Source organism: Bufo gargarizans, chromosome 5, assembly GCF_014858855.1.
Source record: "Bufo gargarizans isolate SCDJY-AF-19 chromosome 5, ASM1485885v1, whole genome shotgun sequence".
Lineage (NCBI taxonomy): Eukaryota > Metazoa > Chordata > Amphibia > Anura > Bufonidae > Bufo > Bufo gargarizans.
Genome location: NC_058084.1, coordinates 462,586,484 through 462,608,615, shown reverse-complemented (window position 1 = coordinate 462,608,615; position 22,132 = coordinate 462,586,484). Strand labels below are relative to the sequence as shown.

At 47.3% G+C, this 22,132-nt stretch overlaps 1 protein-coding gene across 1 annotated transcript in view; it reads left to right on the top strand.

Annotated features, from left to right (window-relative positions):
* The window catches only part of SCIN (scinderin), a 139,822-nt gene that overhangs the window by 60,002 nt on the left and 57,688 nt on the right, over window positions 1–22,132 (top strand). Inside the window, exon 5 of the mRNA XM_044293273.1 lies at window positions 21,413–21,502. Within this exon, the coding sequence (XP_044149208.1) occupies window positions 21,413–21,502 (90 nt within the window). The remainder of the gene's footprint in view (window positions 1–21,412; window positions 21,503–22,132) is intronic.

The following is a 22,132-nucleotide window of genomic DNA, read 5'->3' as shown; positions in this document are numbered from 1 at the left end:
GGTGGTATTTTCTCAGAACCGCATTATGCTATCAGTAAGTTATATACTACACAGCATATGGACAGCACAACACACAGAAAAGTTCTTTATATTTACACAGGAAGTAATGTTACTTAAGAGCGCGCTGTCACTTTAAAGTAGCCCTTAATATGTCTGCAACCAAGGCGAAAAACATATAATCGTGTGAGTCCGTGGAATACTTCAGTGACAGGAGGATGTGGTCGCTGCGCACAAGCCGAGAATTCTTCCTGTCACATTTTCTGTAGAAAAGTCACACGCGTCGCATGTGGTAGTAAAGAGCGGAAGATACAAGACGTCTCCGCTCCCTTCATCATGAATGTGGCATCTATAAGTCTCAGCCCGATACCATGGAGTTCGGTTCTGTACTATGGAGGTCTCTACTGTAAGAGCAGTCACACTATGGAGGTCTCTACTGTAAGAGCGGTCACACTATGGAGGTCTCTACTGTAAGAGCGGTCACACTGTGGAGGTCTCTACTGTAAGAGCGGTCACACTATGGAGGTCTCTACTGTAAGAGCGGTCACACTGTGGAGGTCTCTGCTGTAAGAGCGGTCACACTATGGAGGTCTCTACTGTAAGAGCGGTCACACTGTGGAGGTCTCTACTGTAAGAGCGGTCACACTGTGGAGGTGTCTACTGTAAGAGCGGTCACACTGTGGAGGTCTCTACTGTAAGAGCAGTCACTCTATGGAGGTCTCTACTGTAAGAGCAGTCACACTGTGGAGGTCTCTACTGTAAGAGCAGTCACACTGTGGAGGTCTCTACTGTAAGAGCAGTCACACTGTGGAGGTCTCTACTGTAAGAGCGGTCACACTGTGGAGGTCTCTACTGTAAGAGCGGTCACACTGTGGAGGTCTCTACTGTAAGAGCAGTCACTCTATGGAGGTCTCTACTGTAAGAGCAGTCACACTGTGGAGGTCTCTACTGTAAGAGCAGTCACACTGTGGAGGTCTCTACTGTAAGAGCAGTCACACTGTGGAGGTCTCTACTGTAAGAGCGGTCACACTGTGGAGGTCTCTACTGTAAGAGCAGTCACACTGTGGAGGTCTCTACTGTAAGAGCAGTCACACTGTGGAGGTCTCTACTGTAAGAGCAGTCACTCTATGGAGGTCTCTACTGTAAGAGCGGTCACACTGTGGAGGTCTCTACTGTAAGAGCAGTCACTCTATGGAGGTCTCTACTGTAAGAGCGGTCACACTATGGAGGTCTCTACTGTAAGAGCAGTCACACTATGGAGGTCTCTACTGTAAGAGCAGTCACTCTATGGAGGTCTCTACTGTAAGAGCGGTCACACTATGGAGTCTCTACTGTAAGAGCGGTCACACTGTGGAGGTCTCTACTGTAAGAACGGTCACACTGTGGAGGTCTCTACTGTAAGAGCGGTCACACTGTGGAGCTCTCTACTGTAAGAGCGGTGACACTATGGAGGTCTCTACTGTAAGAGCGGTCACACTGTGGAGGTCTCTACTGTAAGAGCGGTCACACTATGGAGGTCTCTACTGTAAGAGCGGTCACACTGTGGAGGTCTCTACTGTAAGAGCGGTCACACTGTGGAGCTCTCTACTGTAAGAGCGGTCACACTATGGAGGTCTCTACTGTAAGAGCGGTCACACTGTGGAGGTCTCTACTGTAAGAACGGTCACACTATGGAGGTCTCTACTGTAAGAGCGGTCACACTGTGGAGGTCTCTACTGTAAGAGCGGTCACTCTATGGAGGTCTCTACTGTAAGAGCAGTCACTCTATGGAGGTCTCTACTGTAAGAGCGGTCACACTGTGGAGGTCTCTACTGTAAGAGCGGTCACACTATGGAGTTCTCTACTGTAAGAGCAGTCACACTATGGAGGTCTCTACTGTAAGAGCGGTCACACTGTGGAGGTGTCTACTGTAAGAGCGGTCACACTGTGGAGGTGTCTACTGTAAGAGCGGTCACACTGTGGAGGTCTCTACTGTAAGAGCAGTCACACTATGGAGGTGTCTACTGTAAGAGCAGTCACACTATGGAGGTCTCTACTGTAAGAGCGGTCACACTGTGGAGGTCTCTACTGTAAGAGCGGTCACACTATGGAGGTCTCTACTGTAAGAGCAGTCACACTGTGGAGGTCTCTACTGTAAGAGCGGTCACACTGTGGAGGTGTCTACTGTAAGAGCGGTCACACTGTGGAGGTGTCTACTGTAAGAGCGGTCACACTGTGGAGGTCTCTACTGTAAGAGCGGTCACAATATGGAGGTCTCTACTGTAAGAGCGGTCACACTGTGGAGGTCTCTACTGTAAGAGCGGTCACACTGTGGAGGTCTCTACTGTAAGAGCAGTCACACTGTGGAGGTCTCTACTGTAAGAGCGGTCACACTGTGGAGGTGTCTACTGTAAGAGCAGTCACACTGTGGAGGTCTCTACTGTAAGAGCGGTCACACTGTGGAGGTCTCTACTGTAAGAGCGGTCACACTATGGAGGTCTCTACTGTAAGAGCAGTCACACTGTGGAGGTCTCTACTGTAAGAGCGGTCACACTGTGGAGGTCTCTACTGTAAGAGCGGTCACACTATGGAGGTCTCTACTGTAAGAGCAGTCACACTGTGGAGGTCTCTACTGTAAGAGCGGTCACACTGTGGAGGTGTCTACTGTAAGAGCGGTCACACTGTGGAGGTGTCTACTGTAAGAGCGGTCACACTGTGGAGGTCTCTACTGTAAGAGCGGTCACACTATGGAGGTGTCTACTGTAAGAGCGGTCACACTGTGGAGGTCTCTACTGTAAGAGCGGTCACACTATGGAGGTGTCTACTGTAAGAGCAGTCACACTGTGGAGGTCTCTACTGTAAGAGCGGTCACACTGTGGAGGTCTCTACTGTAAGAGCGGTCACACTATGGAGGTCTCTACTGTAAGAGCGGTCACACTGTGGAGGTCTCTACTGTAAGAGCAGTCACACTGTGGAGGTCTCTACTGTAAGAGCGGTCACACTATGGAGGTGTCTACTGTAAGAGCGGTCACACTGTGGAGGTCTCTACTGTAAGAGCAGTCACACTGTGGAGGTCTCTACTGTAAGAGCGGTCACACTATGGAGGTCTCTACTGTAAGAGCAGTCACACTATGGAGGTCTCTACTGAAAGAGCGGTCACACTGTGGAGGTCTCTACTGTAAGAGCGGTCACACTGTGGAGGTCTCTACTGTAAGAGCGGTCACACTGTGGAGGTCTCTACTGTAAGAGCGGTCACACTATGGAGGTCTCTACTGTAAGAGCGGTCACACTGGATTCTACACGACTGTCACCATGTAGGAGATTGCAGTTGCTCCAGAGCAGGGGATCGTAGATTCATCTGTCCCTTAGGCCTCATGCACACGACTGTTGTTTCATTCCGTGTCCGTTGTTCCGTTTTTCGTGATTTTCTGAGGACCCATTGACTTTCAATGGGTCCGTTGAAAACTCGTCTAATGCACTGTTTGTCATCCGCGTCCGTGATCCGTGGTTCCTGTCCGTCAAAAAAATATAACCTGTCCTATTTTTTTCACTGAAAACGGTTTGCGGACCCATTCAAGTCAATGGGTCTGTGAAAAAACGCGGCGGCACACAAGATTGTCATCCGCGTCCGTTTTTTTCCTATCATTTGCATGGCAAACTTGACTTAGACTTTTTTTTTTACTTTCCTTCATGTCTGGTGATCCTCCAAAAATAAAGGAAGACACACGGAAACGGATCACGGAGCAACGGAACCCCATTTTGCGGAACGGAACACAACAACGGCCGTGTGCATGAGGCCTTAGGACATGAGTATGTGCTCGGGTGCAAAACATAAGGACGTGCTGAATGAAGTTCTCTCTACATGGAAGGAGAACATTTAGGCCTCTTACACACGACCGTATGGCTTTTTCAGTATTTTACGGTCCGCAAAAACAGATCCGCAAAAAATAGGGATGACGTCCGTGTGCAATCCGTATTTTGCAGAACGGAACAGCTGGCCTCTAATAGAACAGTAATATCCTTGTCCGTTATGCAGACAATAATAGGACATGTTCTATCTTTCAACGGAACGGAAAAACGGAAATACGGAACGCATACAGAGTACATTCTGGTTTGTTTATGGACCCATTAAAATGAATGGTTCCGCAAACGGACCGTATACGGAACGCAAAAAACAAAACATAAACCTTAGGGTCCATACACTTATCCATGGTGTGTTGCGGATCCTCAATACACCCGGCCGCCACCCCTATAGAACTGCCTATTCTTGTCCACAATTGCGGACAAGAATAGGACATGTTCTATTTTTTTCCGGAGCTGCGGACTGGAAGATCGGGGCCGCGCTCCAGAAATGCGGATGCGGAGAGCACACTGTGTGCTCTTCGCATCCATTCCTGCCCCATTGAGAATAAATGGGTCTGCACCCGTTCTGGATATTGCGGAACGGATGCGGACCCATTCCACGGACGTGTAAATGGACCCTAACACTGCAAAATCCTCTAGTTGCTCAGTTGCTCCCCAGCACACACAATCGCTTTGGCTTGGCTTCCGGAATTACGGAATAAGAGTCTCTTGTTTTTGGAGACAACATACGTGTTTATGTAGATATAATTAGGAAATTTCCAGCCCTGCCCAGCGGCAAAGGTAACTGCGGAGCGACCAGACAGGACCCAGGGCTCATACGTGGCCCAATTAAAGGGGGGCTATGACAGAAGCTAAAGTTTGGGGGGCTGTTCACTAGATAGATGAGGGGGAGGGGGTGATCCCTGTTCACATCAATTAACTTGAACTGCAATACCACATGCAACCTGCGGAAAGTTGTGGCACTAATACTCAAGATATCATAAGAGTTAGGCCTCCTGCACATGACCGTAAGTGCACCGTTGCCGTATTGCGGACCGCATATGGGAATCCGCAATACACGGGCACCGTTCTGTGCGCACTCCGCGTTACGGACCCATTGACTTGAATGGGTCCGCAAATCCGGAGATGCAGAACCAAAGCACGGAACACTACAGAAGCACTACGGAGTGCTTCTGTGGGGTTCCGTTCTGTACTTCCGTTCCGCAAAAAGATAGAACTTGCTCTATCTTTTTGCGTAACGGACTGATGCCGACCTACTCAAGTTGAATGGGTCTGGATCCGTCCCGGCGGCCGCACGGAGGTTGCAGTCCCCAATGCACGGAACAGGACGAATACGTTCGTGTGCAGGAGGCCTTAATAATAATACCCCCGGTGGTCTAGGGTGGCATAGAGGTTAATGATTTCATCCTAGGTAATATATGGCGGTAAGAAAGTTAATGGTTATGGGTTTGGTAATCTCTGGTATTGAAGGCATTAATACTAGCATCACTTAGACTCATGCACACGACCGTATGTATTTTGCGGTCTGCTAAACACGGATCCACAAAAAATACAGATGACGTCCGCATGAAATCCATGTTGCATCTGTTTTTTCTTTGCGGATCCATTGTAACGATGCTTATCCTTGTCTGCAAAACAGACAAGAATAGGACATGTTCTATCTCTTTTGCGGAAGGGCCATGCAAAACGGAATGCTCGAGGAGTCATTTCCTTTTTTTTTTGCAGACCCATTAAAGTGAATGGTTCCACATACGAGTCGCAAAAAAAAATGGAGCGGACACGGAAAAAAAAAATACATTGTGCATGAGCCCTAAGGTAGAGAAAGGGTTAATCCCTGATGCCCTAGGGCACTAATTTTCAATATTCAGAAGCTAAGTAATACCTACTCAAACACATATTAAAGAACCCCAAAGGCTATGATCCTAGACTATTAAAGCTGAGCAAGAGCACGTTACAAATACCGCCAAGAGACCTGACATGTGCTCCCCGGGGTATATGTACCACAGGCGGAGAACCTAGACTGTAGGGTATTGAAACTATTAATACCAGCACCTCTGGTGTTCCATGGCAATGAAGGGGTCAATGATAGTGGTTTACGGTAGTGAAGGGGTATATTTGAGAATGTCAGGTGGTCTTGGTTAGATGAGGCATTAATACAGGCATTTTTGGTGGTTTCTGGTAATTGACGGCTTAAATTGAGCATCCCATGTGCTCATACACATGAACATATTTTATTTCCTTTTTTTTGGGCGGTCCATATGCGCAACCATTCACTTCAATAGGAAAACGGAAATGACTCTGTGTGCATTCTGTGTCGGTATGTCCACATGTCCGTTCCGCAAACAAATAGGACATGTCCTATTATTGTCAGCTTTACTGACAAGGATGGGGCTGTTCGATTAGGGGCCGGCTGTTCTGTTCCGCAAAATGCGGAATGCACACAGACGTCATCCGTATTTTTGCGGATCCGCACAATACATACGTTGTGTGCATGAGCCTATAATCTTAGTATCCCCGGCAGTAATCTAGGGTAGTGCACATGTAGATTTGCGAATGTTTGGTGGTCTTAAGTAGAGGTAGCATTAATACTAGCATCCTTGGTGGTTTTGGGTAGTGGACATGGTTAATTTGAGCATCCCTGGTGATCTAGGGCAATAAAGGGATTAATGTTACTATCTCTGGTAGTGATCTAAGCTAGTGGAGGGGTAAGTTTGAGAATATCTGTTGATCTTAGTAAAGGAGACATTAATACTAGCATCCTTGTGTCACGGTAGGTAAGATAAGGGAAGGAAACAGAACACGGCAAAGCAAACAAAACAACTGACTAGGCCCCAAAAGCTAGGGAGCAAAGGGGTGACCTCCTAGCAATCCCTAAAACACTTTCCCTAAGCTGCTATGCCCATGTGCATATCTCAATGGTAGATATGCACATGCCCACGTACCTAAGACAAAAACACACTGAACCAAACCCTCAGCTCTAGGGAATGGGGAAAGAGGCACCCAGCTCCTTCAAACAACCGAAGGAGCTAGTGTCTCCCTAGAGGCCTAGTCAAAACGGACACAGAAGGAAAAAGGGAAACTGACTTATCTAGAGATGTGCTGAAGCAGACGATCCACCAAACTTCAGATCTCACACAAGGCAGAACTACAACCCGCAAAGGCTATAGGGAGAGAGAGGAATAAATAGCCTCACCAATTACCTAAAGAGCAACACCTGGGAGGAGGTGGGATTCTGCTCAAACCCACAACAAAACAAACTGTCAGATGGAGTCACGTGCAGCACTTCTGACAGATCTCTTCAGAACACCCATAGGGCAGGGCGTGACACCATGGTGTTTTTTTTGTAGTGGACATGGTTAATTTGAGCATTCCTGGTGATCTAGAGCAGTGAGGGGGATAATGTTAGTATACCTGATAGTTGTCTAGGCTAGTGGGTGGTACATTTGAGAATATCTGTTGGTCTTAGTAAAGGAGGCATTAAGACTAGCATCCTTGGTGGTTTTGAGAAGTGGACATAGTTAATTTGAGCATCCCTGGTGATCTAGAGCAGTGAAGGGGATAACGTTAGTATACCTGATAGTTGTCTAGGATAGTGGAGGGGTAAATTTGAGCATCCCTGGTAATCTAGAGTAATGAAAGAATTAATTTGTGCATTACTGGTGATATCAGCATCTAGCATATGAGAAAAAGAGGCCCTTGTGGTCTAGGGCAGGTATGGGCAAACTGCGGCGTCGTAAAACTACAAATCCTGTCATGCCCTGCTGTAGGCTGATAGCTGTAGGCAGACTGGGCATACTGGGATTTGTAGTTTTGCAACAGCTGGAGAGCCGCAGTTTTTCCATCCCTGGTCTAGGGTGATAGAATCAGCATCCCTGGTGGTCTAGTGTAGTGAATAGTCCCAGAATTGTCCCTGCAAGCTAAAGGAGATCCATGGTCACTAGAGGTCTGGTGCTGCCAGGCCCCCTTGACCCTCAGACCTCCAGTCTGCTGGGAAGGTGGTGATGGCGTGGGCCGTATCCATTCTGCAATAATGTGGCATTGTGCCCGGCGGCATTCATCAGCTGCTCATATCCTCCATATGCAGATCTGTTTCTGCAGAATTATTCCCTGGGAATTTGAATGGCGGCGATTACATCACTGACATGGGAACTATCACAAGGAGTGTTGACATTCGAGGCGGATCCCCGGGTGGCTTTTGTCACAGTGTTTGCGCTGGAGATCTCCTACAATCAATATTGAGTAGCATTAAGCTGAGTAAACCTCAGAAGATAAACACGACTAGAGTTGAGCGAACACCTGGATGTTCGGGTTCGAGAAGTTCGGCCGAACATCCCGGAAATGTTCGGGTTCGGGATCCGAACCCGATCCGAACTTCGTCCCGAACCCGAACCCCATTGAAGTCAATGGGGACCCGAACTTTTCGGCACTAAAAAGGCTGTAAAACAGCCCAGGAAAGAGCTAGAGGGCTGCAAAAGGCAGCAACATGTAGGTAAATCCCCTGCAAACAAATGTGGATAGGGAAATGAATTAAAATAAAAATTAAATAAATAAAAATTAACCAAAATCAATTGGAGAGAGGTTCCATAGCAGAGAATCTGGCTTCCCGTCACCCACCACTGGAACAGTCCATTCTCAGATATTTAGGCCCCGGCACCCAGGCAGAGGAGAGAGGTCCCGTAACAGAGAATCTGTCTTCATGTCAGCAGAGAATTAGTCTGCATGTCATAGCAGAGAATGAGGCTTCACGTCAGCCACCACTGCAACAGTCCATTGGCATATATTTAGGCCCAGCACACACACAGGCAGAGGAGAGAGGTCCCGTAACAGAGAATCTGGCTTCATGTCAGCAGAGAATCAGTCTGCATGTCATAGCAGAGAATCAGGCTTCACGTCAGCCACCACTGCAACAGTCCATTGTCATAAATTTAGGCCCAGCACCCAGGCAGAGGAGAGAGGTCCCGTAACAGAGAATCTGGCTTCATGTCAGCAGAGAATCAGTCTTCATATCATAGCAGAGAATCAGGCTTCACGTCACCCACCACTGTAAGAGTCAATTTTCATAAATTTAGGCCCAGAACCCAGGCAGAGGAGAAAGGTCCCGTAACAGACAATCTGGCTTCATGTCAGCAGAGAATCAGTCTTCATATCATAGCAGAGAATCAGGCTTCACGTCACCCACCACTGTAAGAGTCAATTTTCATAAATTTAGGCCCAGAACCCAGGCAGAGGAGAAAGGTCCCGTAACAGACAATCTGGCTTCATGTCAGCAGAGAATCAGTCTTCATATCATAGCAGAGAATCAGGCTTCACGTCACCCACCACTGTAAGAGTCAATTTTCATAAATTTAGGCCCAGAACCCAGGCAGAGGAGAAAGGTCCCGTAACAGACAATCTGGCTTCATGTCAGCAGAGAATCAGTCTTCATATCATAGCAGAGAATCAGGCTTCACGTCACCCACCACTGTAAGAGTCAATTTTCATAAATTTAGGCCCAGAACCCAGGCAGAGGAGAAAGGTCCCGTAACAGACAATCTGGCTTCATGTCAGCAGAGAATCAGTCTTCATATCATAGCAGAGAATCAGGCTTCACGTCACCCACCACTGTAAGAGTCAATTTTCATAAATTTAGGCCCAGAACCCAGGCAGAGGAGAAAGGTCCCGTAACAGACAATCTGGCTTCATGTCAGCAGAGAATCAGTCTTCATATCATAGCAGAGAATCAGGCTTCACGTCACCCACCACTGTAAGAGTCAATTTTCATAAATTTAGGCCCAGAACCCAGGCAGAGGAGAAAGGTCCCGTAACAGACAATCTGGCTTCATGTCAGCAGAGAATCAGTCTTCATATCATAGCAGAGAATCAGGCTTCACGTCACCCACCACTGTAAGAGTCAATTTTCATAAATTTAGGCCCAGAACCCAGGCAGAGGAGAAAGGTCCCGTAACAGACAATCTGGCTTCATGTCAGCAGAGAATCAGTCTTCATATCATAGCAGAGAATCAGGCTTCACGTCACCCACCACTGTAAGAGTCAATTTTCATAAATTTAGGCCCAGAACCCAGGCAGAGGAGAAAGGTCCCGTAACAGACAATCTGGCTTCATGTCAGCAGAGAATCAGTCTTCATATCATAGCAGAGAATCAGGCTTCACGTCACCCACCACTGTAAGAGTCAATTTTCATAAATTTAGGCCCAGAACCCAGGCAGAGGAGAAAGGTCCCGTAACAGACAATCTGGCTTCATGTCAGCAGAGAATCAGTCTTCATATCATAGCAGAGAATCAGGCTTCACGTCACCCACCACTGTAAGAGTCAATTTTCATAAATTTAGGCCCAGAACCCAGGCAGAGGAGAAAGGTCCCGTAACAGACAATCTGGCTTCATGACAGCAGAGAATCAGTCTTCATATCATAGCAGAGAATCAGGCTTCACGTCACCCACCACTGTAAGAGTCAATTTTCATAAATTTAGGCCCAGAACCCAGGTAGAGGAGAAAGGTCCCGTAACAGACAATCTGGCTTCATGACAGCAGAGAATTAGTCTGCATGTCATAGCAGAGAATCAGGCTTCATGTCAGCCACCACTGCAACAGTCCATTGGCATATACAGACGTGGACAAAATTGTTGGTACCCTTTGGTCAATGAAAGAAAAAGTCACAATGGTCACAGAAATAACTTTAATCTGACAAAAGTAATAATAAATTAAAATTCTATAAATGTTAACCAATGAAAGTCAGACATTGTTTTTCAACCATGCTTCAACAGAATTATGTAAAAAAATAAACTCATGAAACAGGCATGGACAAAAATGATGGTACCCCTAACTTAATATTTTGTTGCGCAACCTTTTGAGGCAATCACTGCAATCAAACGCTTCCTGTAACTGTCAATGAGACATCTGCACCTCTCAGCAGGTATTTTGGCCCACTCCTCATGAGCAAACTGCTCCAGTTGTGTCCGGTTTGAAGGGTGCCTTTTCCAGACTGCATGTTTCAGCTCCTTCCAAAGATGCTCAATAGGATTGAGGTCAGGGCTCATAGAAGGCCACTTTAGAATAGTCCAATTTTTTCCTCTTAGCCATTCTTGGGTGTTTTTAGCGGTGTGTTTTGGGTCATTGTCCTGTTGCAAGACCCATGACCTGCGACTGAGACCAAGCTTTCTGACACTGGCTAGTACATTTCTCTCTAGAATTCCTTGATAGTCTTGAGATTTCATTGTACCCTGCACAGATTCAAGACACCCTGTGCCAGACGCAGCAAAGCAGCCCCAGAACATAACAGAGCCTCCTCCATGTTTCACAGTAGGGACAGTGTTCTTTTCTTGATATGCTTCATTTTTTCGTCTGTGAACATACAGCTGATGTGCCTTGGCAAAAACTTCGATTTTTGTCTCATCTGTCCACAGGACATTCTCCCAGAAGCTTTGTGGCTTGTCAACATGTAGTTTGGCATATTCCAGTCTTGCTTTTTTATGATTCGTTTTCAACAATGGTGTCCTCCTTGGTCGTCTCCCATGTAGTCCACTTTGGCTCAAACAACGACGGATGGTGCGATCTGACACTGATGTTCCTTGAGCATGAAGTTCACCTTGAATCTCTTTAGAAGTCTTTCTAGGCTCTTTTGTTACCATTCGGATTATCCGTCTCTTAGATTTGTCATCAATTTTCCTCCTGCGGCCACGTCCAGGGAGGTTGGCTACAGTCCCATGGATCTTAAACTTATGAATAATATGTGCAACTGTACTCACAGGAACATCTAGTTGCTTGGAGATGGTCTTATAGCCTTTACCTTTAACATGCTTGTCTATAATTTTCTTTCTGATCTCTTGAGACAGCTCTTTCCTTTGCTTCCTCTGGTCCATGTCGAGTGTGGTACACACCATATCACCAAACAACACAGTGATTACCTGGAGCCATATATATAGGCCCAATGGCTGATTACAAGGTTGTAGACACCTGTGATGCTAATTAGTGGACACACCTTGAATTAACATGTCCCTTTGGTCACATTATGTTCTGTGTTTTCTAGGGGTACCATCATTTTTGTCCATGCCTGTTTCATGAGTTTATTTTTTTACATAATTCTGTTGAAGCATAGTTGAAAAACAATGTCTGACTTTCATTGGTTAACATTTATAGAATTTTAATTTATTATTACTTTTGTCAGATTAAAGTTATTTCTGTGACCATTGTGACTTTTTCTTTCATTGACCAAAGGGTACCAACAATTTTGTCCACGTCTGTATTTAGGCCTAGCACACAGGCAGAGGAGAGGTTCATTCAACTTTGGGTAGCATCGCAATATAATGGTAAAATGAAAATAAAAATAGGATTGAATGAGGAAGTGCCCTGGAGTCCAATAATATATGGTTATGGGGAGGTAGTTAATGTCTAATCTGGACAAGGGACGGACAGGTCCTGTGGGATCCATGCCTGGTTCATTTTTATGAACGTCAGCTTGTCCACATTGGCTGTAGACAGGCGGCTGCGTTTGTCTGTAATGACGCCCCCTGCCGTGCTGAATACACGTTCAGACAAAACGCTGGCTGCCGGGCAGGCCAGCACCTCCAAGGCATAAAAGGCTAGCTCTGGCCACGTGGACAATTTAGAGACCCAGAAGTTGAATGGGGCCGAACCATCAGTCAGTACGTGGAGGGGTGTGCACACGTACTGTTCCACCATGTTAGTGAAATGTTGCCTCCTGCTAACACGTTGCGTATCAGGTGGTGGTGCAGTTAGCTGTGGCGTGTTGACAAAAGTTTTCCACATCTCTGCCATGCTAACCCTGCCCTCAGAGGAGCTGGCCGTGACACAGCTGCCTTGGCGACCTCTTGCTCCTCCTCTGCCTTGGCCTTGGGCTTCCACTTGTTCCCCTGTGACATTTGGGAATGCTCTCAGTAGCGCGTCTACCAACGTGCGCTTGTACTCGCGCATCTTCCTATCACGCTCCAGTGCAGGAAGTAAGGTGGGCACATTGTCTTTGTAGCGTGGATCCAGCAGGGTGGCAACCCAGTAGTCCGCACAGGTTAAAATGTGGGCAACTCTGCTGTCGTTGCGCAGGCACTGCAGCATGTAGTCGCTCATGTGTGCCAGGCTGCCCAGGGGTAAGGACAAGCTGTCCTCTGTGGGAGGCGTATCGTCATCGTCCTGCCTTTCCCCCCAGCCACGCACCAGTGATGGACCCGAGCTGCGTTGGGTGCCACCCCGCTGTGACCATGCTTCATCCTCATCCTCCTCCACCTCCTCCTCATCCTCGTCCTCCTCGTCCTCCAGTAGTGGGCCCTGGCTGGCCACATTTGTACCTGGCCTCTGCTGTTGCAAAAAACCTCCCTCTGAGTCACTTCGAAGAGACTGGCCTGAAAGTGCTAAAAATGACCCCTCTTCCTCATCCTCCTCCTCCTCCTCCTGGGCCACCTCCTGTTCCATCATCGCCCTAAGTGTTTTCTCAAGGAGACATAGAAGTGGTATTGTAACGCTGATAACGGTGTCATCGCCACTGGCCATGTTGGTGGAGTACTCGAAACAGCGCAACAGGGCACACAGGTCTCGCATGGAGGCCCAGTCATTGGTGGTGAAGTGGTGCTGTTCTGTAGTGCGACTGACCCGTGCGTGCTGCAGCTGAAACTCCACTATGGCCTGCTGCTGCTCGCACAGTCTGTCCAGCATGTGCAAGGTGGAGTTCCACCTGGTGGGCACGTCGCATATGAGGCGGTGAGCGGGAAGGCCGAAGTTACGCTGTAGCGCAGACAGGCGAGCAGCGGCAGGATGTGAACGCCGGAAGCGCGAACAGACGGCCCGCACTTTATGCAGCAGCTCTGACATGTCGGGGTAGTTGTGAATGAACTTCTGCACCACCAAATTCAGCACATGCGCCAAGCAAGGGATGTGCGTCAAATTGGCTAGTCCCAGAGCTGCAACGAGATTTCGCCCATTATCACACACCACCAGGCCGGGCTTGAGGCTCACCGGCAGCAACCACTCGTCGGTCTGTTGTTCAATACCCCGCCACAACTCCTGTGCGGTGTGGGGCCTGTCCCCCAAACATATGAGTTTCAGAATGGCCTGCTGACGTTTACCCCGGGCTGTGCTGAAGTTGGTGGTGAAGGTGTGTGGCTGACTGGATGAGCAGGTGGAAGAAGAGGAGGAGGAAGCCGAGAAGGAGGAGGTGGCAACAGGAGGCAAAGAATGTTGCCCTGCGATCCTTGGCGGCGGCAGGACGTGCGCCAAACAGCTCTCCGCCTGGGGCCCAGCTGCCACTACATTTACCCAGTGTGCAGTTAGGGAGATATAGCGTCCCTGGCCGTGCTTACTGGTCCACGTATCTGTGGTTAGGTGGACCTTGCTACAGATGGCGTTGCGCAGTGCACACTTGATTTTATCGGATACTTGGTTGTGCAGGGAAGGCACGGCTCTCTTGGAGAAGTAGTGCCGGCTGGGAACAACATACTGTGGGACAGCAAGCGACATGAGCTGTTTGAAGCTGTCTGTGTCCACCAGCCTAAATGACAGCATTTCATAGGCCAGTAGTTTAGAAATGCTGGCATTCAGGGCCAGGGATCGAGGGTGGCTAGGTGGGAATTTACGCTTTCTATCAAATGTTTGTGAGATGGAGAGCTGAACGCTGGCGTGTGACATGGTTGAGACGCTTGGTGACGGAGGTGGTGGTGGTGGTGTTGGTGGTACATCCCCTGTTTGCTGGGCGGCAGGTGCCAACGTTCCTCCAGAGGCGGAGGAAGAGGCCGAGGCGGCAGCAGCAGAATAGGCCGAGGCGGCAGCAGCAGAAGAGGTAGCAGGGGGAGCCTGAGTGACTTCCTTGGTTTTAAGGTGTTTACTCCACTGCAGTTCATGCTTTGCATGCAGGTGCCTGGTCATGCAGGTTGTGCTCAGGTTCAGAACGTTAATGCCTCGCTTCAGGCTCTGATGGCACAGCGTGCAAACCACTCGGGTCTTGTCGTCAGCACATTGTTTGAAGAAGTGCCATGCCAGGGAACTCCTTGAAGCTGCCTTTGGGGTGCTCGGTCCCAGATGGCGGCGGTCAGTAGCAGGCGGAGTCTCTTGGCGGCGGGTGTTCTGCTTTTGCCCACTGCTCCCTCTTTTGCTACGCTGTTGGCTCGGTCTCACCACTGCCTCTTCCTCCGAACTGTGAAAGTCAGTGGCACGACCTTCATTCCATGTGGGGTCTAGGACCTCATCGTCCCCTGCATCGTCTTCCACCCAGTCTTGATCCCTGACCTCCTGTTCAGTCTGCACACTGCAGAAAGACGCAGCAGTTGGCACCTGTGTTTCGTCATCATCAGAGACATGCTGAGGTGGTATTCCCATGTCCTCATCATCAGGAAACATAAGTGGTTGTGCGTCAGTGCATTCTATGTCTTTCACCGCTGGGGAAGGGCTAGGTGGATGCCCTTGGGAAACCCTGCCAGCGGAGTCTTCAAACAGCATAAGAGACTGCTGCATAACTTGAGGCTGAGACAGTTTCCCTGGTATGCATGGGGGTGATGTGACAGACTGATGGGGTTGGTTTTCAGGCGCCATCTGTGCGCTTTCTGCAGAAGACTGGGTGGGAGATAATGTGAACGTGCTGGATCCACTGTCGGCCACCCAATTGACTAATGCCTGTACCTGCTCAGGCCTTACCATCCTTAGAACGGCATTGGGCCCCACCATATATCGCTGTAAATTCTGGCGGCTACTGGGACCTGAGGTAGTTGGTACACTAGGACGTGTGGATGTGGCAGAACGGCCACGTCCTCTCCCAGCACCAGAGGGTCCACTAACACCACCACGACCATGTCCACGTCCGCGTCCCTTACTAGATGTTTTTCTCATTGTTATGGTTCACCACAACAACAAATATATTATTTGGCCCAATGTATTGTATTCAAATTCAGCGGGATATAAATTTGAGGCCTAGTATTTAGGCGCTGGGTCACCGGTATGGATTTAGTGACAGAATTAGACTTGGAAATGCACAGAAGCGTGTGTGTGAAGTTATTCTGAATGACCCTATGTGCACCTTGAATATTATATACCCTTTTAGGGATAGATTTCAAATAGCTCTGATATAGCAGAAACCACTAAATTATGAAATTGCTAAATTGGGAATTGTACTTCAACCCAGAACAAAAAATGTGCTTTGACGGACACTAAATATCTTGCCCAGCAACAACAGTACAGCGGTGGGTAACGAGAGATTTAGAGGGATTTAAATTTGAGGCCTAGTATTTAGGCGCTGGGTCACCGGTATGGATTTAGTGACAGAATTAGACTTGGAAATGCACAGAAGCGTGTGTGTGAAGTTATTCTGAATGACCCTATGTGCACCTTCAATATTATATACCCTTTTAGGGATAGATTTCAAATAGCTCTGATATAGCAGAAACCACTAAATTATGAAATTGCTAAATTGGGAATTGTACTTCAACCCAGAACAAAAAATGTGCTTTGACGGACACTAAATATCTTGCCCAGCAACAACAGTACAGCGGTGGGTAACGAGAGATTTAGAGGGATTTAAATTTGAGGCCTAGTATTTAGGCGCTGGGTCACCGGTATGGATTTAGTGACAGAATTAGACTTGGAAATGCACAGAAGCGTGTGTGTGAAGTTATTCTGAATGACCCTATGTGCACCTTCAATATTATATACCCTTTTAGGGATAGATTTCAAATAGCTCTGATATAGCAGAAACCACTAAATTATGAAATTGCTAAATTGGGAATTGTACTTCAACCCAGAACAAAAAATGTGCTTTGACGGACACTAAATATCTTGCCCAGCAACAACAGTACAGCGGTGGGTAACGAGAGATTTAGAGGGATTTAAATTTGAGGCCTAGTATTTAGGCGCTGGGTGACAGGTATGGGTTTAGTGACAGAATTAGACTTGGAAATGCACAGAAGCGTGTGTGTGAAGTTATTCTGAATGACCCTATGTGCACCTTCAATATTATATACCCTTTTAGGGATAGATTTCAAATAGCTCTGATATAGCAGAAACCACTAAATTATGAAATTGCTAAATTGGGAATTGTACTTCAACCCAGAACAAAAAATGTGCTTTGACGGACACTAAATATCTTGCCCAGCAACAACAGTACAGCGGTGGGTAACGAGAGATTTAGAGGGATTTAAATTTGAGGCCTAGTATTTAGGCGCTGGGTCACCGGTATGGATTTAGTGACAGAATTAGACTTGGAAATGCACAGAAGCGTGTGTGTGAAGTTATTCTGAATGACCCTATGTGCACCTTCAATATTATATACCCTTTTAGGGATAGATTTCAAATAGCTCTGATATAGCAGAAACCACTAAATTATGAAATTGCTAAATTGGGAATTGTACTTCAACCCAGAACAAAAAATGTGCTTTGACGGACACTAAATATCTTGCCCAGCAACAACAGTACAGCGGTGGGTAACGAGAGATTTAGAGGGATTTAAATTTGAGGCCTAGTATTTAGGCGCTGGGTCACCGGTATGGATTTAGTGACAGAATTAGACTTGGAAATGCACAGAAGCGTGTGTGTGAAGTTATTCTGAATGACCCTATGTGCACCTTCAATATTATATACCCTTTTAGGGATAGATTTCAAATAGCTCTGATATAGCAGAAACCACTAAATTATGAAATTGCTAAATTGGGAATTGTACTTCAACCCAGAACAAAAAATGTGCTTTGACGGACACTAAATATCTTGCCCAGCAACAACAGTACAGCGGTAACGAGAGATTTAGAGGGATTTAAATTTGAGGCCTAGTATTTAGGCGCTGGGTGACAGGTATGGGTTTAGTGACAGAATTAGACTTGGAAATACACAGTAGCGGGTGTGTGTGAAGTTATTCTGAATGACCCAATGTGCACCTTGAATATTATATACCCTTTTTGGGATAGATTTCAAATAGCTCTGATATAGCAGGAACCACTAAATTATGAAATTGCTAAATTGGGAATTGTATTTCAACCCAGAACAAGAAATGTGCTTGAACGGACACTAAATAACTCGCCCAGCTACAGCACTAGGGACAGATTTAGCTGGATATAAATTTGAGGCCTAGTATTTAGGCGCTGGGTGACCGGTATGGATTTAGTGACAGAATTAGACTGGGATATGGCCAAAAAATAAACAGACTATTGCTGGTTAAATGCACTTGGTGTGACAGCTTCACCCTGATGTAGGCTTTAGCCAAAAAACAACCACACCATTGAGGGTTAAATGCACTTGGTGACAGGCGCAGCTTGCCCCTGATTTTGTATATGGCCAAAAAATGAACAGACTATTGCTGGTTAAATGCACTTGGTGTGACAGCTTCACCCTGATGTAGGCTTTAGCCAAAAAACAACCACACCATTGAGGGTTAAATGCACTTGGTGACAGGCGCAGCTTGCCCCTGATTTTGTATATGGCCAAAAAATGAACAGACTATTGCTGGTTAAATGCACTTGGTGTCACAGCTTCACCCTGATGTAGGCTTTAGCCAAAAAACAACCACACCATTGAGGGTTAAATGCACTTGGTGACAGGCGCAGCTTGCCCCTGATTTTGTATATGGCCAAAAAATGAACAGACTATTGCTGGTTAAATGCACTTGGTGTGACAGCTTCACCCTGATGTAGGCTTTAGCCAAAAAACAACCACACCATTGAGGGTTAAATGCACTTGGTCGCAGCTTGTGCTGGCGCACCACAAGACACAAAATGGCCGCCGATCACCCCAGAAAAATGAGACTGACAAACGGTCTGTGCAGCCTAAAAACAGTGAGCAATTGAGGATCAGCAGCTCAATGATCCACAGCTGCAGATCGATCAGTTAATCAAGTCCTTTGGAGGAGTTAATCTGCCTAATCTCGCCCTACTGTCGCAGCCGCAACCTCTCCCTACGCTAATCAGAGCAGAGTGACGGGCGGCGCTATGTGACTCCAGCTTAAATAGAGGCTGGGTCACATGGTGCTCTGGCCAATCACAGCCATGCCAATAGTAGGCATGGCTGTGATGGCCTCTTGGGGCAAGTAGTATGACGCTTGTTGATTGGCTGCTTTGCAGCCTTTCAAAAAGCGCCAAGAAAGCGTCACAAAAGCGCGAAGAAAGCGACGAACACCGAACCCGGACTTTTACGAAAATGTCCGGGTTCGGGTCCGTGTCACGGACACCCCAAAATTCGGTACGAACCCGAACTATACAGTTCGAGTTCGCTCATCCCTAAACACGACCAGCGCCAAAGTTACCTGCCGCATCTGGAATACGGAGTCTCGAGGCTAGAAGATGGGGCAAACCCGCTCGCTCAGAGCAGGAAAGATGGCGGCAAGTAAAATAAAAGTGAATGAAACACAAACAAAACAAAAAATAGCATCAAAATAATAATAAAATAAAGAATTGACCTCCACAGGACGGAGGATGTGAACGGTGGGGGTCCGACTGCTGGAATATCTGTGAAAATATTAATATATAATATAGTATATTTTTATTCTCTGCTCAGACAAAGAAAAGTTCTGCAATGACCAGGGCACAGTGCATTGTGGGAGCTCAGATGGCGCATACACAGTTAAAGCGCAACTGTCAGGTCACATGACTGCCAGTGAGGTCGAGCCCTATTATCTTGTGACCCCTGTGTGTTCTATAAGGTGAAAGAGTCAAATCCACCAAAATCATAGGGCCCCATAGGGAAAAAAAAAATCGGAGTGGACCCTATCTCTACTGAAAAGGTTGGCGCATCATTTATCTCACACAGAGGTCCAAAACCTATGCTTTCTTCACTCCACTATAGTCACATGCTAGAATTCTGGCTGCCTCCAGCCACCACTAGGGGGAGCTCTTTGTAAGTGGTTTTATTATGGGATTTGTGTAAAAATTGTATGAAGGGAGCTCCCCCTAGTGGCGTAACAGCATTTCCTTGTCGAGCATTCTTTCACCATGTGCCCCATAATAGTTGCATGGGGCAGCATGTTCAGGTACTCATAAAAGTGGACCAAAAATGAACAGGACGCCCCTAGATATTTCCTTCTCTGAGCCTCGCACTCATGTTTCTGTATCCAGCATGTAATTACACGGGAGGGAACCATTAACTGCCCATTATGTACCTACGATTTTGGGGCCATAAAGCTGTTTCTGTGATGGAGGCGGTCATGTGCCATCTGTCATCCATAAAACAAACAGCCGCCGGTTGGCCCTCACTTATCTCCACCACGCCAAGATATAACATGGACTTTGTGCCCTCGCTGATAAAAAAAAAAACTTGCATTTATGTGCTCTGAGGAACTGTTATGATGAGAGATAAGAGAAATCGGTCCTTAAAATAAGTGGAAACCGTGGGGTTAATGGTGGGAGACATATTTATTTATTATTTGGTCTACCGAAGGGGGGAGGCTGGAGGTACCAAACTCACTCACCATATATCACTTTGCTTCAACTGATCTTGTCTTGATCTTGTGTTTTATTATACTCCAGTCATTGCCAAAGCTGCACCTAAAATCTCTGTTAACTTTCACTCTACAAGACCTCCTATTTTCCTGCTGCCCCTGCATGTGCTCCGCTGCGGTGCTTTTCCTGCTGCCCCTGCTCAATCAGTACCTGATCAGCACATGGTCCACAGCACTGCTTTTCCTGCTGCCTCCTGTTAATTCAGTACCTGATCAGCACATGGTCCACATAAGTGCTTTTCCTGGTGTCCCTACTGATTCAGTACCTGATCGGCACATGCTCCATGGCGGTTCTTTTCCTGCTGCTTCCTGCTGATTCAGTACCTGATCGGCACATGCATCGCTGTAGTGCTTTTCCTGGTGCCCCTACTGATTCAGTACCCGATCGGCACATGCTCCGCTACAGTGCTTTTCCTGCTGCCCCTGCTGATTCAGTACCTGATCGGCACATGGTCCACAGCAGTGCTTTTCCTGCTGCCCCTGCTCAATCAGTACCTGATCAGCACATGGTCCACAGCAGTGCTTTTCCTGCTGCCCCTGCTCAATCAGTACCTGATCAGCACATGGTCCACAGCATTGCTTTTCCTGCTGCCCCTGCTCAATTAGTACCTGATCAGCACATGGTCCACAGCAGTGCTTTTCCTGCTGCCCCTGCTCAATCAGTACCTGATCAGCACATGGTCCACAGCATTGCTTTTCCTGCTGCCCCTGCTCAATTAGTACCTGATCAGCACATGGTCCACAGCAGTGCTTTTCCTGCTGCCCATGCTCATTTAGTACCTGATCAGCACATGGTCCACAGCAGTGCTTTTCCTGCTGCCCATGCTCATTTAGTACCTGAACTGGTACTAAATTGAAGAGACCCAGATGCTGTATGGAAACTTGTTTTCAATGCAATGCTCCATGGGAAAAAAATATGCAAATTAGGTCATTCAGCCAAACTAGAGACTCATCTGTAGTCAGCAGCTGTTTTGGGGTTCGTGCCCCTCGCTGGTACACAGCAGGGTAGTGGCTGGCTGCAATCTGCATCTCATCCAGACAGGAACCAACTGGCATCCTGCAAAACTTTGAATGCAGCTTTGGCTGTGTCTGGAGGATAATACATGATCAGTCTCTCTGCATTCGTTATACTGTAGTCCATGATATGTTTTGTATTTTTCAGGTTTTGGGTAAGAAGCCGAATCTCCCGGATGGGGATGACAACGACGAAGTCGCAGATGTCACAAATAGGAAGATGGCGAAGCTCTACATGGTAGGACAAAGTTAGTTTGATTTGAGGGGGGGTAACACTGGGGTCCAGAGCAAAATGGAGTCCCCACAATGTCTCCTCTCCTTTATATTCCCAATCTTTTCCCTTCCTCTGCCCCTCTGTGTCAGTAGCACCATCACAATTTACTTCTGTGGCTCCTTTACCAGGGGAGTTGGGCCCTTTGCGCTGCTTTCTATTCTGGTCTTATGTCACCCTTTTTGAGGTATGTGAGAAACATGCCCCCTAGTCTACCGCCCCACAGAGCTGGAGGTGGCGATACCGGCTGTGCTCCCTGCATAATCTCACATATTTATAGCTCCCTCTAGTGGTGGGGCAGTGCAATAACCATAACTACACCATTGGCACCCACATGATAATTCCAATGGTTCCCCACGCCGGGCCTTAATAGCAGGGTCTCTCGGTGGTTTGAGGTTTGTGGCCCACTGTACTGGACCATCTATAACACGTATATAGAATGCAAAGGGCGACTCCCACGAGGAAACCTCTGACCAATCACAGGCACCAACAGAGCTCGTGGGTGGAATCAGGTCTTCCATATATGGGCATTTTCCTTAAAGGGCAAGTGTCCTGGGGATTAATGGCCTTTATTATAAATAATACTAAAAATAAAGT